Source organism: Centropristis striata, chromosome 9, assembly GCF_030273125.1.
Source record: "Centropristis striata isolate RG_2023a ecotype Rhode Island chromosome 9, C.striata_1.0, whole genome shotgun sequence".
NCBI classification, from domain to species: Eukaryota; Metazoa; Chordata; class Actinopteri; order Perciformes; family Serranidae; genus Centropristis; species Centropristis striata.
In genome coordinates, this window is record NC_081525.1 from 5,490,590 (window position 1) to 5,512,401 (window position 21,812).

General features: G+C 37.7%; 1 protein-coding gene across 3 annotated transcripts in view; it reads left to right on the forward strand.

Moving 5' to 3' along the window:
• suco (SUN domain containing ossification factor) overlaps nt 1-21,812 on the forward strand; it is a 56,309-nt gene that overhangs the window by 14,742 nt on the left and 19,755 nt on the right. For 2 of the 3 annotated variants that reach the window (XM_059340813.1, XM_059340814.1), the window contains exons 2-11: nt 9,108-9,228; nt 12,342-12,443; nt 13,217-13,551; nt 14,302-14,442; nt 14,763-14,943; nt 16,183-16,294; nt 16,803-16,930; nt 18,196-18,263; nt 18,372-18,479; nt 19,984-20,089. In XM_059340813.1, the coding sequence (XP_059196796.1) occupies nt 9,108-9,228; nt 12,342-12,443; nt 13,217-13,551; nt 14,302-14,442; nt 14,763-14,943; nt 16,183-16,294; nt 16,803-16,930; nt 18,196-18,263; nt 18,372-18,479; nt 19,984-20,089 (1,402 nt within the window). The remainder of the gene's footprint in view (nt 1-9,107; nt 9,229-12,341; nt 12,444-13,216; nt 13,552-14,301; nt 14,443-14,762; nt 14,944-16,182; nt 16,295-16,802; nt 16,931-18,195; nt 18,264-18,371; nt 18,480-19,983; nt 20,090-21,812) is intronic. The other variant, XM_059340815.1, reaches the window with a different exon arrangement.

Sequence of the window (21,812 nt, forward strand, 5' to 3'; positions counted from 1 at the left end):
TGTGTCAAATTAAATCAATTAACTTGTGGGATACATAAGGTGCCATGAGGTGAGCTAAGCACCATGGTCCATGGACAATTTGAGCTGGATGCAAACTTTGGATAAGTGAACATAATTTTATGAAAAATTCTATTACATTAAAGAAGTAATATGAATAATATTATAAGACAATAGCAACATAAACCCAGTGACTACAGTGTTTTTTCTTCAGTCTAAGCAGTTGACACAGTGACACAGTTGGACTTTTTTTCACGTAAGACAATTAAGGCTGAGGACTTAGTGTCCATCACGAGCTGTCAGTTAGTTAAAGGCTGTGTTTGTGTGTGAGAAGCCGGCCTGAGATTTAGGCCAGGAGAGAGAAAGTCAGCAGTTAATCCACCATAGCCCAGGTTATATATATACTATGTGTGTTGCTGTGTCATGCTATGAGAAGGATAAGTGATTAGTTTAGGTTAAGAGAGGTTTGTCACTCTGCTCTTTCATTGACAAACGGTAAATAGTCAGTCATGGGAAGAAAAAATTACTATAAAGCAGGAACCAAGATGACTGTGTGCGATACGCTGAACTTCACACATGTTTGCATGCTAGATGCCTCTGAAAACTTTCCCCAGAAAAAAACCTTGTGCCTGAGAGACCATGGCACAGTTTGCATGCCATGCAGCTGGTGAGAATATTTGACTCGTTGCTGGCAGATGAATCTGTCCTCAGCCTGTTGTGTCTACAGTTTTGTCTGCTCTGTGTCAACCCAGTCGGTTGGCATAGCTGATTTATACCATGTCTCCTGGTACTGAATGGTCCTAAAGCCAACAGGAAATATCAGGGGATTTAGCTGTTTGGATCCAGCAGAGACAGAGGTATCATAGGGACTTTCAGCCAGTGTGTCCCTGTGCATCTCTGCCCAGCTGTATCAAAAGAGTAAAGAGTTTTATCTACACTACCGGTCAAAAGTTTTAGAACATCCCAATTTTTCCAGTTTTTTATTTTAAATTCAAGCAGTTCAAGTCAAATGAACAGCTAGAAAGGGTACAAAGCTAAGTGGTGAACTGCCAGAGGTAAATAAAAAAAGGTAAGGTTAACCAAAACTGAAAAATAATGTACATTTCAGAATTATATAAGTAGGCCTTTTTCAGGGAACAAGAAATGGGTTAACAACTTAACTCTATGGAGTCTTGGGCTATTTTGTCCATTTTTGAATTCTTTTCATGTCTTTTTTTAGTCATTTTGTGTCTTTTTTTAGTCCTTTAGTCCAACATAAAATGTGATTTTGAATCTTTTTTTTTTTACTTTCAAAACACTATCATGCTCAATAAAGAATGTTGCAAATGTGCATTCATTTCAGAGTAGACTGAGACATTAAACTGCATCATTTTCAATTAAATTCTGGAAAAGTTGGTGTGTTCTAAAATTTTTGACCAGTAGTGTATATATAAAAATATCTTTATTTTCATTGCATCAAACACAATCCCAGAAAAATCCTTCTTAATTCAAACATGTTTAAAAAACCAAAAAGATGTATAGTAATAATAAAAACAATTCTTATGAAATAAAATGGAATATAAACAAAACAAACAAGAATAAATATACAATTATCTGCTGAAATTTATCAGAATCACAGTAAACAAAATTATATAGCCCAAATAAATACAGACAATAAGGTTATAAACAGTAACCCTCAGTACCACTGTGCCTGTAAAAAGACACTTTATAAATATTTATTTGTGTATATACCTGTGCATATTTTTCACCAACCTGACCTTGTATATATTTTTTTCTAATGAATTTTCTACTATGTATATTATTTAATATTTGTATTTTTGGACAAGAGAGAGAGACAAACCAGAGTCAAATTCCTAGTATGCCCACACGTACCTGGCCAATAGAGATGATTCTGACTTTATTTCATGTCCCAAGTAATAGGAAGAAGTGTAGACCACTTGTCAAGTTCTACAGCTTTGTTTTTATTTTTTGTATAACATTTTTCCAATGATATTCCATATCCTTTAACCATACAAAGTCTGACTTTCCACCTCTGTGTTTTCGTTATGCTTCAGAAAATATTAAAATGCTCAAAACTAGATAGAAAAAAAACGTATTGAATGCAAACATCATATTTGTTTGTCTAAAATGCTTTCTAATCCTTTGGCTGACTTCATCACAACTCTAAAGGTGCTCTTTGAATTCTGTGAACTCTCATGTTTCTGAATACCTTTTCCGTACTTACTTGAATATTACAAAAAACATCTCTCATGTCACCTTGTTTGTTACGTCATTTCACCAATATAAAAAAAAAGGCAAAGAGCTGAGAATTAAGTTGGATAAACTTAAAGTTGCAATAACAATTATAAAACACATAGAAATACAAGAGTAATAATTGGAGCAAAACCAGCTTACTGTATCAAACCTTGCTAGCATGAATTATTTACTCACCAGCCACAAATATTACTGCAAATTTAATTGAACTATCTAAATGGGCCCCCGTTTCTAATTCTGTAAATCAAAGCTTAGAGTTCAGAGTAGGGGTGTGCCATATCGTATCGTTCACGATAATATCGGTATATTTTTTTTTGGTTAAAAAAAATGCATATCATGATATTGGCAATATTCCTACTTCTTGATGTAGTGGCGTAAGGTTAACATTAGCTAACAATTAAAGTTGTTTTAATCACAAAAAGCTACTTACTCTCTGTCGCTAAACACATGCAGCTTTCAAAATAAGAGCACAGTGTGTTAACAGACCACAGAACTTACAAGAAGACTGTCAAAATAAGATGCCTTAAATAAAACATACAAGAACCTTTATTTTCCTTTTTTAAAATGTCATTAAAATATGCCCCCGAGTATTTCGTAATATCGTCAAGAATATCGTTATCGCAAAAATAGCCTGAAATATCTTGATATTCTTTTAGGGCCATATCGCCCAGGCCTAGTTCAGAGTTATGCATTTTTTGTGTTTTCACTTGTATCTTACATTTGCTAATGCAACGTTTTTGCATTTTTAGAAGTTTTCCTTGAACGTGAAGAGATATGAGAGCACAAATAAAGTGATTCACGTTTGAAAAAAAAAAAAAAAAAAAAAAATTACAAAAAACATTCAACAATTAATAACGAAGAGATGAGCATAAAAGGCTGGAAGACTTCTTTTAAACCCCCCAGGTGCTTCTGAAGTGGGACAGGAAACGGGGATAGAGAGAGAATGAGGAAGAGTGTATTTGCAGTGCTGACTCATTAGTTTTGCCTCAGGCTCTTCCTTCATTAGCTTGGCATTGACCCACTACTACTATGTAACGCTAATGACACACTTGAACATTTAACTTTTTCGGTGGTGGCATTATTCTACATATGTGGGTCATACGTTCCCCCTCCCACTGTTGCATAACTATCTGAATGAAAAAAAGTAGGTCACTGCACACCCACGTAGCAGATCGGCCCCTTCTTCACCTTTTTTTTTCCCTTTCGGCTTAACTTTTTTTTCCTCTGCAGAAGGAATGTCAACACTCAGGCCTTTCTGTTCACTCATGGAGATGACGCTGAGTGGGGGCGGGGCACAACATTGTTCCACAGTTGAGCTTGGTTTTACATCTAGTTCAGCAAATACAGGGCATTTGTGGTCTTTAATAGCTCCGCATGCTTTAATCGCTGTATTTGAATTTTTATTGTTTAGATAAGGTTCTGTGACAGTTTCCAGTAAAACATTGGCTCATTTAATCACATTGCAAAATTGGGGATATTTGCATCTATCATCCCGGAAGTTTATACAGGGTTATTTACTCTGTGACGGGTTAAACCTGCACTGTGCTATGAGATCTATTTGTCCCCCAGGTGTGTTTACCCAAGTCCTGTCCTATCTGAGTGATTGAACGTCTTTTCAAAAGCGATAACAGGCAAAAGTGGGAACATAAATAGGTCAATAATGAAATAATACTATTATGTAAATGTTGACTGTTGGATAATAATAACAGCAACTGCAAATACACATTTAGGATAAGATTTGGCAGCTTTTTTTAAATTAGGTGAATTATATGTGCAGTTAAGTGGCTGTTGGAGAACATTTTAAAGGCTTCTTATCTGAAACCAGACTGTGAAACTAGACAGTGATACAGCCACTGTTTGACTCAGAGAATATGCAGGAACAAAGAGGCCTTGAATAAACATTTAACCACTCAGAAGAGCATATGAGACTTTTGGAAAATTTGTAAAGCAATTTCAAGGCTTCATTGCATCCTGTACGGAGAGGCCAATAGTGATATCCTGAAGGCTTTGAGTAAACAGAAAATGCAAACACTCAAAGGAGAGCAATATTAACAGTGCTTTCCTTAAAACGCCTTCCAACGACAGACATCTAGCATGTGGGAGCTTATTTGGTTAAAATGCAATAAAAAAAAGGGCCTGGATTATGTGCAAGGATTTTTTTTTAAATATATGAATAATGATATGCACAGTCAAAGATTGTGACTGCCCTGCCCTATAATCACACTTAAGACTTACAGTATATCTCTGTTCTTTAGCATTGACTTGACTCGACTGTCTCTCTACCACGCTTGGTTTAATTACAAACTCTTTCCAAACTTCTTCTCTATCTCTTCTCTGTCTGCCTGTCTCGGGATATGTATACATGTGCAGGAAGGCCAAGGTATGAATAATTTCTGCACAACTTTAGGTTTTACCCAGCTCACAGAGTTAAAGTCTGAGATACTGTGTTTTACGAGAGAGATTGTAAGGACGCTCAGAGGTGCATTTGTTGCCTTTTTAATTAAATTTTTTTTTTTTAAAGATATTTTTTGGGCATTTTGTAGCTTTATTGACAGTAGAGATATTGAGAGTGAAAGGGGGAGACAGAGGGGAAGACATGCGGGAAAGGGCCCCGAGCTGGATTCGAACCCGGGCCGCCCGCTTACGAGGACTGGGCCTCTGTGGTACGCGCTCTACCAGGTGTGCCACCAGGATCGCCCCACCTTTTTAATTTAATTTGATCTGCTTTTCAGTGCAATCACCCAAGTTCCTCCATATAAGTGTCATGGCTTTTCTTATACATCAATGTCATTCTGTAAAATACATCTGTAGGCTTTTATAATGTCGAGGTGTGTTGTCTGTCTGACATGATTTTGTAGCTCTGACTAGAATAAACACATAATTAGAGGGTTTATAACTTGTTTTAGTCTACCCTGATAGTCAATACCCAGTAACTGAGTTACGAAGTAGAGAGGATACATTTTCATGGAATGGAATATTCAATTTGAGGTCAAATAATCACAAAATATAGATATGAATCATATCTTTCTTTTGCTGTACAGGGACTGCATGTTGTCCTTATCATTTGCTGTAAATGGTACAGCAGCCGGTTGCATAATTTTGTTTATGTCATCTTCAATAAGGTATGTGGGACATGTCTCTCCTGTACATCCGTGGATGATTTAGTGGTTGAGGGTGGAGGGTGACGCAGGAGACATTTGAAACGTGGGACAGCATAGTTTAAAGCTATGGATCTAAGTATAGCCAGGAGCCTATATTAGCCCGTGGTTCATATTTGCTCCATAGTATCTGTACACTGTGCTGCTCTTAAATTGGCCTCCCCAGCCCTTTTTGGGATAGTGTATGTTACGAGGTGCTGTTCATCAACAGGGATCCAAAACAACCACGGTAAATGTCATGTCCTGCTGTTGGAATCAGCTGTCCAGAGGAAGACGTGACATTTTGCACGTATCTTCAACATTCAGAGATGAATCCATCACCGAGAAGGAAGAGATATAAAGTTCATCATCTTCACTGCAACCTAGTCAGACTCAGGGTTGTCAAAAGTATCGATACTCAAAAAAGTATCAATACTAAAATGTTGTATCTGGATACAATACTCATTTTCAAAAGTATCGAGTATCTGAAGCTTGTTATCATAGTTGCAGTTTCTATTTGCACAACTGTTTTTTATTGTAAATATTTAACCTGTGGTTCTGTCTTTACATGTTGCATTTTTCTTGTTAATAACAATATTTCTGTTAAATTTTGGGGTCTTTGTTTTTATCCTTGTGGTATCGAAAATGGTATCGAGTATCGAATATTTTCCTGAGTATCGGTATTGAGTTGAACATTTTAATATCGTGACAACCCTATTCAGACTACATGTTGTATTTTCAGAAATGAGTCAAAACTCTTGTCTGAAAACTCAAATATATTTGCTAAATTGTGTGTCTACTTGAGTAGAAGTAGCTTCAATGTTTATCTTTCTGAGTTGTCTTTTTTTTAATAAATCTGATAGTGTATACAGCGCATCCTTCATAAGATCCTCTTACAAATTAAGTCTCAGCTGGATCTTCTTGTCATCTTTTCACTTGTCATTCAATCAGCTCCGATATTAATGAACAGAACACAGATGGAGAGGCTCTTTGAGTGACAGGACTCTGACTTGCACAGATGGTTGTTTCTGTGTGATTGTGAGTGTGTGAGCTCACTGCTCATCTCCCTCCTCCTGACGGACAGACAGACAGGCTGACAGGGTGCTAACATGACTGTCCATGTGTCCTGCTCTCTCTCGACATTGATATTTGACTGCTCAAGGGGAACTGCTCCAGTTTCGGAATCACATGGTGTTCGTATCCGAGCTCTGCATCTTTGTGCCAACACTGATGCAAAGTAATGTTGTCATGCTCAGAGTTAGATTTTTGCATTAGTATTTCCATAATGTATACATGCCACCAGGTTTAAACAAATGTACAGTGCACCTCTGCTTAGGGCTGGGCGATATGGCCCTAAAAGAATATCACGATATTGCGGGCTAATTTTGCGATAACAAATATTCTTGACGATATTAGGAAATACTTAAAAAGATATAGAAAATAAAAAATTTTTTAGTCTGTATAAATAAATAAAAATCTAAAATGTAGTTTGAAGTGCAAATCTCAACAGTTGCCAAATACAAAAAAAATACTCTTGACTCTTGAGTATAAGCAAATAATAAAAATAACCATTTAGGGGTTGCGGGGGCATATTTTAATGAAATTCTGTAAAGGACAATAAAGGTTCTTGTATGTTTTATTTAAGGCATCTTATTTTGACAGTCTTCTTGTAAATTCTGTGGTGGATTCCGTTAACACACTGTGCTCTTATTTTGAAAGCGGCATGTATTTAGCGAAAGGGAGTATGTAGCTTTTTGTGATTAAAACAACTTTAACCACTACATCAAGAAGTAGGAACGTTGCCAATATCATGATATGCATTTTTTTTAACCATAAAAAAAATATACCGATATTATTGTGAACGATACAATATGGCACACCCCTACCTCTGCTTCCCTATAACCGCTCTAACTTTGATCTGCATTAACACTGATAAAGTAATTTAATGTTTAATAGATGTAGCCAACATGCGATAACCAATTTGTTTGTAGGCTACCGTGTTAAAGCCTACAGTTTTTGGGGGCATTTTGAGCATTGCCATCTTGAATTTTTGGAGCCAGAAGTGGTAATAAGTTGCGTTGCAGCCAGCCTCAAGTGGCCATTTGTGGAACTGCATTTTCTGGCACTTTGATGTTGGCTTCATTTTTCATCCTCAGAGGTTGCCGCTTGGTTAGCTCACCAAGTTATTACACTTCAAAGAATTTAAGCATAGATATTTTTTTTTTGAGTTGGGTTATAGGAAAACCCTACTAATGTCATAATTGAGGTAACATGTTAGGACAGACCTCTTGTCAGCTTCACTCTCCCCTTGATGTATTCTTCACCTCATTTTAACTTCACTGATAGAGCGCCATCTGTTTCTCCTCACTTGTTACTCATTGCTTCTTATCCTTTCCATTTCTTTTTATCTTGCACTTTGTCATCAGGACCATTAATGTGCATATTACAATAGCAGTCCTGTATTAAGAAGATGCCCATGCTTTTTCAGTAGCCCTGTTGTCTGGCAGAGATAATGTACAGTACAGGCCAAAAGTTTGGACACACCTTCTCATTCAATGTTTTTCCTTTATTTTCATGACTATTGACATTGTAAATTCATCAAAACTATTAATGAACACATGTGGAATTATGTACTTAACAAAAAAGTGTGAAATAACTGAAAACATGTCTTATATTCTAGTAAGCAAAGGGTGGCTACTTTGAGGAATCTAAAATACAAGACATGTTTTCAGTTATTTCACACTTTTTTGTTAAGTACATAATTCCATATGTGTTCATTCATAGTTTTGATGCCTTCAGTGAGAATCTACAATGTAAATAGTAATGAAAATAAAGAAAAACGCATTGAATGAGATGGGTGTGTCCAAACATGTGGCCTGTACTGTAGGTTAGTTTGTTAGTCTCTCTTCATGTCGGCCCTGTTGTAGCCTTTAACACACAGCAGGTGTGCTGCCGTTCTGTACTGCCCATTATTGGTAGCCTTGGAAGTATTTTAACATAACTGAGTAAACAGGAAAACAGGCACTAGGTGTGAAAATATACGGAAGCTAAAATTAAACTTGTAAAAGTTGCACAGAAATGAGACAGAGGCAAAGTAATAAGGAGGACTGGTTAGAGAAGTCTGATTCAAAGAATGCTGCAGTTTGCCTTGAGCTGTTTGCAAAAACACACAAATACCAAGAGTGTAACTCTGTTTACACTGGTTATTTATACATGATTATTCTCTTTCTGCTTTTGTCTTGCTCTCTGCCTCTCTAGATTTTACTGTCAGTCCTTTGGGTTTATCTCTCTCCTTTTGTGTAGGCCCATCTCTGTTTTTCTTCATGCAAAGTCAGCCTCCTTTGCTCTCCTGCACTCACAGTATTTTAATTGCTGGTGCCTACAGAGCTCCCTCCCCCCTCCCCCCTCCCCCCTCCCCTCCGAGGGAAGGAAGTGCTCCGGCTGTGTAGGATGTGATGTAGCAGAGCCTCAGCATGCTTTTAATTCAGCAGCACAGTATGCTGTAAGCCAGGGTGCCTTTGAACTTATAATCTTTATGTTAAACTCATAACATGGTGTGGAAATAGCAACAATTTGATGCAGTGTTTTAATCATCACATTTTCGCAACTACTTGTAGTAACTGGCATAGATTACCGTTTACATTTAGTTACATGTTTCGCTTGTATGATCACGATGATTTTGCATTGTGTTGACGTGTGTTTTCTCTGTCTGTGTTTCAGGTACCCCACTCAATATGTGTATTGTTCAGAGCAGAGCTTGTCTGGCCCTGGTCAGTCTGCGGGGGACAAAAACCCTGAAGGACAGAAGCAGGAGCAGGAGCAGGACGCCACGCAACACAAGGTGTGTTAAAGTTTGTGCATTTTACATTTTTCAAAATCAATAAATCCTTCAGTCACATTAAACATTACTTTAGTACTTTTAAACAACTTTAAACAACTTTTATTCACAGTTTTAATAAAGAACACAAATGTCTAATCAAGTTTATCAAATAAAATATCCTTGTAACACCAACCTTCCAAATTTCTACACCACCTAGAAACATTTAATAGCTTCTACATGAAAATAGATGAAATATTAAGTTTTTTTTTTTTTTGCACTGAGATGCTGAAGACTTTGGACATTTCTGTGCTGTCCTCTTGTCACATGGGGGACAGTGTTTGCAGAATGGCAGACCAAGGTTGTGGTTTCCATGTTTAAAAAGGGGGACTTCAGGGTGTGCTTCATCAGGGAATTACACTGCTCAACCTCCCTGGTAAGCTTATGTCACGGTGTTGGAAAATGAGGCTCACACTTACTGCATTTCTCCTCTTGGATCTAGAGTTTAGCATATTCCATCCTGCTTGAGAAACAGTGGACCAGCTTCTAAATTTTCTAGGGTTGCGTGAGGTCAATTAAATTGTGGATACAAGTGGCTGGAATAAGTTTTCTCTGTATGGTGGCTGGGCTCACCCTTAGAGAGGGTGAGGAATTGCCACTGCTCCGGTGCATCGAAAAGAGCCAAATAATTGGGTCAATAATCAGGGAGTCTTCCTTTAGACCATTGGTGTCAAACTCAAATACACAATGGGCCAAAATGTAAAACTTGAATAAAATCGCGGGCCAACATTGAACAAATAAACCTTTTAATATATACCAAACATGTTTTGCTTTAACATTAAATATGGAACAGGCAACACTTATAAACATACAATATATAACTAAATAGTGCAGACATGCAAAATCAAATTTCAAATAAAAAACACATCAATGTCATTAATTTATTAAATAAAAAATAAATAAAAATCGTATGCCTCTTCTTTTATTTGCATCCTTCTGATTTAAATATCAAAATAAACTTTTTCAACAGGTTAATAAATTCTGCATTTCTTTTCGCCATTTTTGGGAAGGGGTAGCTCGGAGAAAGCTCTAGCTTGAGGTTGCTATGACGACTGTCACAGAGGAGAGCGTTTCTGGGTCCTGTCCTGATTGACGCGCCAAAACAACAGCAGGGCATTGTGGGATTTGTAGTATTAGCTGTAAATGCGCTGTGTAATACCGGCGGGTCAGCTTTTATAGTACAATAATAAGATAATAATTTGGTATTGCCTCGCGGACCAAATAAAATTACACGCCAAATTTGGCCCGCTGGCCAGAGTTTGACACCCCTGCTTTAGAGGTTTTCCATCCTCATCCAACCGGTAGGCGATGCTGGGGTAGACCCAGGACTCACTGGAGAGAATATATATATCATCTGGCTGGGGAGTGCCTCAGGAACCCCCTAGTGTGAGGGACATTTGAACTACCTTACTTAACCTGCTGCCTCTGTGACCTGGCCCCGTATAAACCCTCCCCCCCACAAAAATGGCTGGATATTTGGGGTGATTGAAATTGCGAATTCATCTTGTTGGCCGACTGTGGGATGGTGAACAGTATTATTAGACTCACTGCTGCTGGTGAAATGTTTGAGTTAGCAGAACACCACGAGGGTAGTGGTGGGAGTTGGGTCATGCACTTAGTGACCTACTAACCCCTGGTGAAAAGTAGGAGGCATGGAGGGAGGTGGAGTAGCTATAATGAATAGGTTTGAATGATCAGGGAGGTCTTGGATTATACAGGTAAAGCTGTGGATGGTGGGAGGTACTAGGGTGTTGCATAATATTTGTTTATCCCACCAAGATAGATGTTATTGCAGAAGAAAAATGCATATCTCTCTACCTTTACAACTGATAATCTATGTGTGTCAATGAGTACCTATGTATGATTAAAAGTGTGTCTGGGACAAAGAGTGAACACCATGTTCAGTTCATGAAGATAACAGCCTTTCCAGGTAAAAAAAAACCCATAGAAACTTAGAAAGCATCCCAAGTTCACATTGTAAAGAACATGGGCTTCTCTGTGTAATAGGTCATGGAGGAGGGGCTGTGCTGTGGATCAGGACCTGCCCTGTGGGGTTAGAGTTCACAGCATACACACTTATCTGCTTTTTTGTGTCCCTCTTGCAGCCTTGGTGAATAATGCTGGAGACTAATCCATCTTAAGTCAGTCTGTGAATGTTGTTCCATAGAGAGAGAGTAAAGCAGTTTTGTAACTAGAGTTTGCTGTGTTGGGCTGATGCTGTTTGAGAGAGTTCTGTTTTTTTTTTTTTTTCATATATATCTTTATTGGGTTTTCAGGACATAATACATATTCAATCAGAAAAGGTACAATTCACCCATTTTTCCCCCCTTTTAGAACAACCCCCTGCCCCCTGAACCAGAGAGTTACAGTCACATAAAATGAGCAAAAAACAATAAATAGTAATGATATGTGACAAACTTTTTATTGAACAGTTTGAATATTACATTACATTATGAACATAATGCCATTGCCTTGCCATGAACGATTTTGAAAAGAGAAGAAAAAAAAAAAGGAAAAAAGGGGGGGGGGGGGTGTCTAGACAATACAGATACATAAAGACAGTATAATTCACAGTAACACCTTATATGCGAGCAAGTAATGTTTTGTCAGAAAGAGAACCAATAAGGGCATCCCAGGCCTGCACTGTAGATGCTCGCGCTTTGTGTATGACAGCCAACTGGTTTACATATTTGATCCCCTTCATGTATAGTAATGTGTTCATGAGTATAAGAATGAATGATAATTTGGGGAAGCGAGTGTGTTTTGGTATGAGTGTGTGAGCACAGAAGAAGGGGAATCATTGTTAGCTGTCCAGCAACAAACAGGCGTGCCAGGGCAGTTCAACAGGCCTGGCAGTCTGTCATTGGCCTTATAACGCAGTCTTTGTCCCTCAACAAAAGGGCTTTTTCACAACCTGAGATGCAAGTGCTTTTGCATTTGACATTTTCACACAAAATGCATTTAAAAAAAATAAACAATCCATTGATAATATCTTGCAAAGAGTCAGATTGTTCCTTGTGACAGTGCTACATTGTGCAGTGTTTTATTTTTATTTTTTTAATTTCTCTTCTGCCTAGGTGTTGGAGGAATGGCCGACACACACATCATACGATATGGGACTAGAGACAGAGAGAGCAGCACTGGAGAAGCTAGCAACACACAATGTACATCAAGAACAGGTAACGTATATCTAACAGTTATTGAAAGGTCTTAAAACTACTGTATATATTTACAAAATTAGCATTAAAATGTATAAGTGAACCAAGGTGGTGCAAGTAGAGATCAGGGTATTTTAACTAATATTAAGCAACTAATATTCAAGAAAATATTCATTGTTTTCTTCATTACCGCACACTTATACCTAACTAGGACAACATAGACAACAAAGGGAAAAAAGGAAAAAGTCATTTATGAAACAAGTTGGGGTCTAGTTAGGGCCAATTATAGCTCTCAAACTTATTTTTAGCTGTGGTTCGCCTCAAAAAACACCATGGTTTTCACATAAGAAAATTTTGTGAAACTATCGTTAGTAGGAGTGTCAGTTTCAATCCTAAAATTGATCAAAATTAGCTTTCAGTATTTAATATCAAACTATAATGGTTATTTTATCTGTTGATGAATTCTCTTTTTATATGTGAATGTTTTTTGTCAAGTCAAAGTTTATTTATAGAGCACATTTAAAAACAACCTCAGTTGACCAAAGTGCTGTACAGTTATTAAAATAGAATAAATCACACACAAATAGGTATAAATAAAAACAGTAAAAACAATAAAATAATAAAATAGTAATAAAAACTCAATCCAAAACAGAGTTGGAGATAAAAAAAAAAAGACAAATAAAAGGGTAAAAAAAGTAAAAAGAAAGCCAAGGATTCTTGCCTAGCTGGGACTGAACGCCAAGGAGAATAAATAGGTTTTTAATAATGTTTTAAAGTGTGTTTTCTCTCACCAGACTGTGAATCTTGGGGAAGCTGAGGTGGAGGAGACCAGGCCTGACCCAGAGTCTGATGCTGTACCTGTTGCTCCTGAGCCACAAACCCACCCAGACCCCCAGGCTGACGTGGACCTGCAGGCCGACACCCAGGACCATGACCAGGATGTCCCTGTGTCCTCCACTCCAGAACCAGTTCCAGCACAGGGACAAGTGTCCACAGATGCCGCAGCCCCAGCAGAGATCGTCAGTGACGCACCTGCTGCACCCCCCGGCCTGGACTCCAACCCAACCACATCCCCAGATGAAGCTGAAAACACACCTACCTCACAGAGTGCCAGCCAGACCCACACAGGGTAAGCTCAGACTCACTTCCCCTTTCCAGAGAACTTTTCTCTGGCTTTGAAGTTGGCTTTAACCACAGAGAAGTCACATTGGCGAACTAAAGTTATAAAAGAAAATACATGTTCTTATGGTGGTTAAAGCCAATTTCAACCAGGTATAATGAGGATATAAATGTTTTCCATTGCACATTTACTTTGATATTTTTGTTGGTAAACTTTTGTTCCCTTCATTTATTTTTGTTTGTTCATTTTTGTTCCCTTCAGTTTTTTTTTAATTATTTGTTTTAATTTGTTATTATTTAACTACTGTTAATGACAAAATGAAAGAGAAGCTCAAATGAGAGTTGGTCTGGATATTTCAAAGGCACGTTTCATGGAACGGGTAGCCAGCGTCGAAGTAACGTGGAACTGATCCTGTGCGGTGACATTTTGTCTAATGGACTTTGTAATGGAAGAACATTTTGGAAAATCACCTGTGTGGACTTGGAACTTTGACCAAGATTAGTCTGGATATCCCCTGGGTCAAACCTTCAAGAGGATCCTTTATCAAAGTGGCTGTCAACATCAGAACATTTAAAGACGAGCACGTCGACTACCTCGCCAGCGAGCGACCTCTCCACCCCTTTCTTTCTCTACGCTCTCCCAACGCTTTATCTCCTCTTCCTCGCCCCCTTCCCCTCTTCTCTGCCACCCCATCCTCCTCTCTCTTCCCTCCCCAGTGTAAGGAGGTGTGGTAAACACCATGTCCTTTCTTTCCCTCAGTGCGGTGCGGGTTGCCAGTGCAGGAGATGAGCTCGAAGTAGACAACTTTGTCTTTGCTGAGCACTCTGATTCACAGTGCGGGGTCATTCCCCCCGAACTGGCAACCTGTGAAAACTCCCCTTTTGGCAGGCCTCTCCTCAGGTGAGTTTCTAACCCCCGGAAGCCAATCAAAGCACAGAGACAGGTAATCAAGGTACAAGCTACACCTCTCTGCTGTGCGCAACCGTCGACCGCTGGCCTTGCTCTCCACCTATTTCTGCTTTTTAATTTTTTTGATTTCCTTTTCCCATGGTTTTGCCTGCTCACAACCAAGGACTGTCAGTTCTGTCAAATAAATTGAATATTTATTTTTTTTGCATCAATGTGTCCAACATTGCAGAGTACTTACTTGTTTTCTCAACTCTCTCTTATCCTTATTCCTCCTCCCTCTCCACCTTATTGGCCCCGTGTCTGTGCTATAGTGTGGACGAGGCTGGTTTAGAGGACCAGCGGTTAGACCAGAGCCACAGTTCTGGTCCTGAAGCAGAGGTCCAGTCTCCTCCAGGCCATGTGGACCAGGAACAAAAGGAGCAGGAGCTGGATGACAAACTGTCTGATTTGGACCAGGAGGGCAATGCTTCTCAACACCATCAAGATCAGCAGGTGAGCAGCTTGTGGTTTCTTAGTATTCCTCACTTGTATCAGTGCATTATAAATTCTATGGGCAAAACATTGAGCATCTAAAGTTTTTTTGTCAATGCCAAATGAAGAGAATTATCAGTGCAGCACTAAAAAGTTGGATTTTCCTTTAAAAGCAGAACAATGTGGATGTCTACATGAATTCAGGGATTCCATAGTTCTAGGTGCAGTTTTCAGCAGAGCAACGTCCTTTTAAGTATCATGCACAGAGACATTTTAGTGCTGCAAGTATCATGATGGAAAATATGAACAAAAACAGGCACAGGTAGTGCAAAAATCACAGCTGTGCATGTTGCAGATGACACAATAGCCAATATCATCTTTAAAATAAGTATGTTTACTGAATATTATTATTCCGTTCTGCACAACCCATGCTTAATGTTACAGCACACAAACACCCCAGTGGGATAAAAGCATGATCTGTGGCCTCAGGATGCTATTTTGCATGGCCTGTCCTTTGTTCACACATTTGTAGTAAAACATATCACACATCTGCTTGCTTGATTGTCATGGAAGTTATAAATATTCAGTGTGAACAGCTGCTCGAGCAAAGGGCAGCTTTTGAATGTTTCATGTATCAGATGCTGAGTCAGCTTGCTTTCAGTTGCTTTTTTTTTTTTTCACAGTTGAAGGATAATGAAAGACGAGTGTGTCCATGGGAGAGCACTTGGTTTCAGGGTGATTGTGCATTTGAGCATTATTTTGCTGTTTCTAGAGCCAAGATCCGGTGACTAATCTGTATGCGGCTAGAAATGACTCTGGGCGAACGTGTTTGGGTGTTTACATAAGAGGCCGTCTGAGTTGGTGGATTTTTAGGATCAGACTGGCTTGCGAGGTCCAAAAGGGTGCTTATATAATTCATCAAAACATTATTCACAGCTCGGTGCATCTCAATGCTTTAGTGGCCAGGAGCTAGCTGGCTATTATGCGTGTGTGTGTGTGTGTGTGTGTGTGTGTGTGTGTGTGTGTGTGACTGGTCATACAGTAGCATGCAACTTATGTAGTGCCTCACTGATTCCAGGATACAAATAATTTATTCATATTTAGCACTATAAGATTATTTTCAAAGTGCTGTACTGTTGTTTGTTAAGATATCAGCATATTGTGACATTAGATGTTTGCAGATTTGGTGATAAATACATTTGTACTGCCACTATGGGCCTGTGTGTGTGTGTGAGTGATGCACCTTTCTGTGTGTTCCAGGTGGGGCATGGCAGCATTGCTAGGGAGACCGATCCCTCAGTGCCCAGCAAAGAAGACATCCCCACCTTTGATGAGTGGAAGAAACAAGTCATGGAGGTGGAGAAGGAGAAAAGTGAGTGCATAAATTATTAAAACATGCAATTAGAGTCATGTGCACAAATGGAAATAGAGGCCCCAACATCAACAACTAAGTGCAACTTTCCATTAAGTTCTGATGTTTGGCTCTTGAGGTTTTTGGTCACAGCTCAAAGATGGCCTGATAATGTTCATCTCACTTTGTGGCACAGTTTGCAGCATTGCCTATGTAGACAAAGGAGGCCTTCTCATGTCAGCTTTACTCCACATTTTGTCTTAATGCTTCTTTGTCCTTCTTAATACTAGTGTTTTGTGCATTGTCCAATCCTGTCGTTTCTCTTTTGCTTCCTTCCTCGTGTTCTATTCACGTCTATCTCTCTCACGATCTCCCTCTCTGTTCTCTCTTTCTCCCTGTACATGCCATGTGCAGCAGTCAGCGGAGCGTGCCTTTATTTGTGTTGCGTAACCTCTTTACTTGTTCCTCTCAGGCAATGCTCTTTTTCCAGTGTGGGTAATGGGCCTAATGTTACACTCTGTCCCTCCAGGTCAGTCTCTCCATACCTCAACCAGCGGCAGCCCCAAGCCAGTGAAGAAGGTCCAGAAAAACTTCAAGAATAACTACGCCTCTGTGGAGTGTGGCGCAAAGATCCTCTCTGCCAACAGCGAGGCCAAGGTTAAACACCCATCACCTCTGTCCCTTGTTGCCCACACACAGACACAGAGACATTCACTTATGCTGCGCTTACACCAAAGGATGCTCACAGTCCCAGGGTAAAAACTGAAAGTCTTTAGTAAATCTAGGAGTTTTACTGGAGTCACGGTGCTCCCGTCATCTCCATGGTTCAGTTTAAGGTAGCAATCTGCTCTGTTTCATATCAGTCTTTTATAGTCTTGGGTTTGGATCATATCAAACGTGTTTAATATTATCGCAAGTCACAGTGACGTAACACAATCAACAACCAATAGATGAGCGGGGGAAAGGTCCCCGGTTCCAGACCGGCCAGTAAAACCACTTCGGCAGGAAAAAGTAACATCACAATAATGTTAGTAAGCTCAGTCCTAAATAAAAATATAGTGATGTCATATATTTAGATGTTTCTTAGTAAAGAGAACAGTAAGGAGACCCAGTTAAAATGTATAAATAAATGTATACATAAATAAGAAATAAATAATCAATGATTAATGTATGATTAACTAAATGAAAGTTGATAGAGCTGATAAATATAATTATTCAATTAAACAAATAATTAAGTAGGACATAAATGTATATCATGAATTCATTTCTAAATTTTCCTTTCCTTTTTTCTTCCTTACATCTATTTTTACTGTAAAATAGTCAAATGTTCATGTCAGAAAAACAGAAACACTTTTTCAGCTTTGTGAGGGGCATTTTGTGGCGTCTTCTCTTCTTTTTGTTGTTGTTTTTTTCAACACAAACCACTGCACACACTAGAGCAGCTGGAGCCAAAAGCTGCTTTTCCTCCATTTTCTAAGTTTTTACTAAGAGTATGATGGGGAAAAAAATGCTAAAAGAATCTAGTTGTAGTCTTGTAAATAGTTTCCCTGCAAGATTCACAGTCTGTCTAAAATCTCAGTCAGAGACTAAAAACTCTAAACACTTGTCTTTAGATGTGAGCAGGTGTGAGCCTATAGGGAGTCTTTTCCAAACTTTTTTTTCCAAAGTCTTCTGATGGATAGGTAGCATAACACAGTTAATGATGCAGACTGTCTTACTGTCATGTTGCATCAGCAAGTGGATGAAACCTGCTTCAAAATCTCATTTATATTCAAGATAAGAATAAAAGTCTAACCTTGGATGGATATTTAGTCTTAAAGGAAACAATGTTTACTGCATTTGGCTGTTAAATTAGTAAGTAAATTAAGTTAAATATGTGTGATTATGATTGTGAATGCTCATTGTCTCTTTCTCATATACAGAGCACTTCAGCTATTCTCATGGAGAATATGGACCTTTACATGTTAAATCCTTGCAGCAACAAAATCTGGTGAGAGCACCGATACACACGCTACTGCTAACTACATTTACTTTAGGTCTTCAAGTTTCATATGACTTTATCTTGCTATAATATTCTCTTTTTTTTATCTCTCTTCAGGTTTGTGATTGAGCTCTGTGAGCCTATCCAAGTCAAGCAGCTGGACATAGCGAACTTCGAGCTCTTCTCATCAACACCTAAAGACTTTTTAGTTTCCATCAGTGATAGGTATAGACACACCGTTCACTTTGTCTAATATTGTATTAAGAATGATTGACACGTTCTCAGAGGCTTGTGGTGACAAACTGAAGCCCGTATTAGGGCTCTGTATCAGTGTGTGTAGTCCTCCAGTCCTATTTTGTGCTGTGTCTGTGACAGTGCATTGTTACCTACAGCAGTAGTTCTCAACCTTTTGAGTTGCGACTCCCAATTTAACATGCATGTTGTCCGCGACCCCCGCTCACTGAACAGAATCTCACACGCACAGTTCAGATCACCCAAAAAAGAATCAAAATGACCAAAAAAAGGAAACAAAATGACCAAAAAAGACTCAAAATGACCAAAAAAAGACACAAAATGACTAAAAAAGACTCAAAATGACCAAAAAAAGACACAAAATGACCAAAAAAGACTCAAAATGACCAAAAAAGACTCAAAATGACCAAAAAGACACAAAATGACCAAAAGACACAAAATGACCAAAAAAGAAAAAAACACACCAAAAAAAGACACAAAATGACAAAAAAAGACACAAAATGACCAAAAAAAAGACATTAAGTGACCAAAAAGACTAAAATACATTAAAACATGAACACTTTAACACAGTGGAGACAGAGCTGACTTCCAAAATCATCTCGCGACCCCAATTGGGGTCCCGACCCCAAGGTTCAGAATAGCTGACCTACAGGTCATTAATAATTCAATTTAATTTATTCATTCTTCTTTTCGAACCGAAAAATAAACAACAACAACGTAGGCCAGGTGCATATATACTTACACATACTCACATACACACCATAGTTGAGTGAGTTGAGCAGTGAAATTATATATACCGGTAATATATATATCTCATAAACATGTATGAAGAATGGAACATACAGTGCATGGAAGAAGTAGTGGTAAACAAGTTTAAGATGTACAGAAACCTGCAATTATCATATTTCTTAGCTTGAATCGTAGATGCACATGGACAATTACTTTACTTTACTAACAATTAGTTTAATGTAAAAGTCATATCTTTACAAAATATACAATATGCAATATGTGGCTTTTGAAGATTTTGTTATTATCTAATGGCATGAATACCACAAAATGAATTATTTCATGGTTTTGAATATCCTGGGGGAGTATTTCCATTGAAAGGGGTCCTTAAGTTTGGGAGATCTTGAAACCAGCTGGCTCCCCTTCTCCTGAAATTACGCAATATAAAAACCATCAGGACCAGGACTGGTTAAAATCATCTTCTCCTATTGTATTATCAGCTCTAATTTTAGCGCTGCCAGAGCTGTTGTTGTCTGTGTTTTGGATTTTCACCCTCAGGATTTATTTCTAGCAGCATCTCACACCACAACTCATAAATTCCACCCGCTGGCGTGGAAGGACAGACACACAGAGTACAGTGTCATTTGCACCCAGCCTTTGAGAACATGTGTGCCAAATGGTGTTTGAAGTGCACACTCTTACACTCTCGCACACACACACTCCTCATGCTTTTCTCTCCTTCTGTCTGCAGATATCCAACCAACAAGTGGGTAAAGCTTGGTACTTTTCACGCCCGTGATGAGCGCATAGTGCAGAGCTTCCCACTGGATGAACAGCTTTATGCTAAATATGTGAAGGTACTGTTTCTTTTCCTACTCCTGCTGTAGCAGCACATGTATGCCTCAATGAGAGGAGTGAGAAACAATGATACAGTCATACATATGGGGGCGGGAGCTCAGGGGACCCTCTTGTGACTTCATGGTAAATTAGCCATGCCATCAGCCTGTAACCTCTCCCCTGACTGGATGAAGAAATGTGACTGTGTGATGAGACTGCGAGGGCGTGTGAGTTTCATTTGTAAGAACTAAATGTTGGGTAACACTTTACAATAACCATCATTTATAAATGGTAAACGGATAGTTTATTAATGTTTAATCATCAATTATAAACCGTATATAGGCCATTTAGAATGTTAAATATATATATATTTATTAATGTTCAACCAACTAAATCATTTATGAATGGCAAATAGATGGTATATGAATATAAGTTTATAGTTACTTTACCATTAACAAACAATTCAATTATAATTCATCATTTATAAATGGTAAACGGATAGTTTATTAATGTTTAATCATCATTTATAAACCGTATATAGGCCATTTAGAATGTTAAATATATATATTAATGTTTAACCAACTAAATAATTTATGAATGGCAAATAGATGATATATGAATATAAGTTTATAGTTACTTTACCATTAACAAACAATTAAATTATAATTCATCATTTATAAATGGTAAACGGATAGTTTATTAATGTTTAATCATCATTTATAAACCGTATATAGGCCATTTAGAATGTTAAATATATATATTTATTAATGTTTAACCAACTAAATCATTTATGAATGGCAAATAGATGGTATATGAATATAAGTTTATAGTTACTTTACCATTAACAAACAATTAAATTATAATTCATCATTTATAAATGGTAAACGGATAGTTTATTAATGTTTAATCATAATTTATAAACCGTATATAGGCCATTTAGAATGTTAAATATATATATTTATTAATGTTTAACCAACTAAATCATTTATGAATGGCAAATAGATGGTATATGAATATAAGTTTATAGTTACTTTACCATTAACAAACAATTAAATTATAATTCATCATTTATAAATGGTAAACGGATAGTTTATTCATGTTTAATCATCATTTATAAACCGTATATAGGCCATTTAGAATGTTAAATATATATATTTATTAATGTTTAACCAACTATATCATTTATGAATGGCAAATAGATGGTATATGAATATAAGTTTATAGTTACTTTACCATTAACAAACAATTAAATTATAATTCATAGTTTATTAATAGTTTTAGTTGCACTCATAACATTTTTAACACCATATTAAGTATGTTAATGATTTTTGAAATGATTCATATACCTTTAAGAAATTGGTTGAAAACATTTAAAGATTAAATATGTATAGCACTTTGTAAATGGTTTATAATTGGTCTATAAACCATCTATAAACATCACTGAGTTGGTTATTGTAAAGTGTTACGAAGGGCAGAAACACATTAGCATTGGGTGGATTCTATTTGAGATGGGTGTTGCATCTCATCAGGCCAAGGGTGTAGTAATTGAGGCCAAAATGCTGCAGACAGTCAGGAAATTACACCATTATTATGACATGGTTTTCTTGAATACTCATTCTGATTGGCCAATTGCATTCCCTACTGTTATTTCTGAGTAACAGACTGTTGCTTTGAAGCAGTTCTGATCATACTCTTATTTAGACGATTATTTTTAGATCAATATTGTGTCAAATTATTGATTCC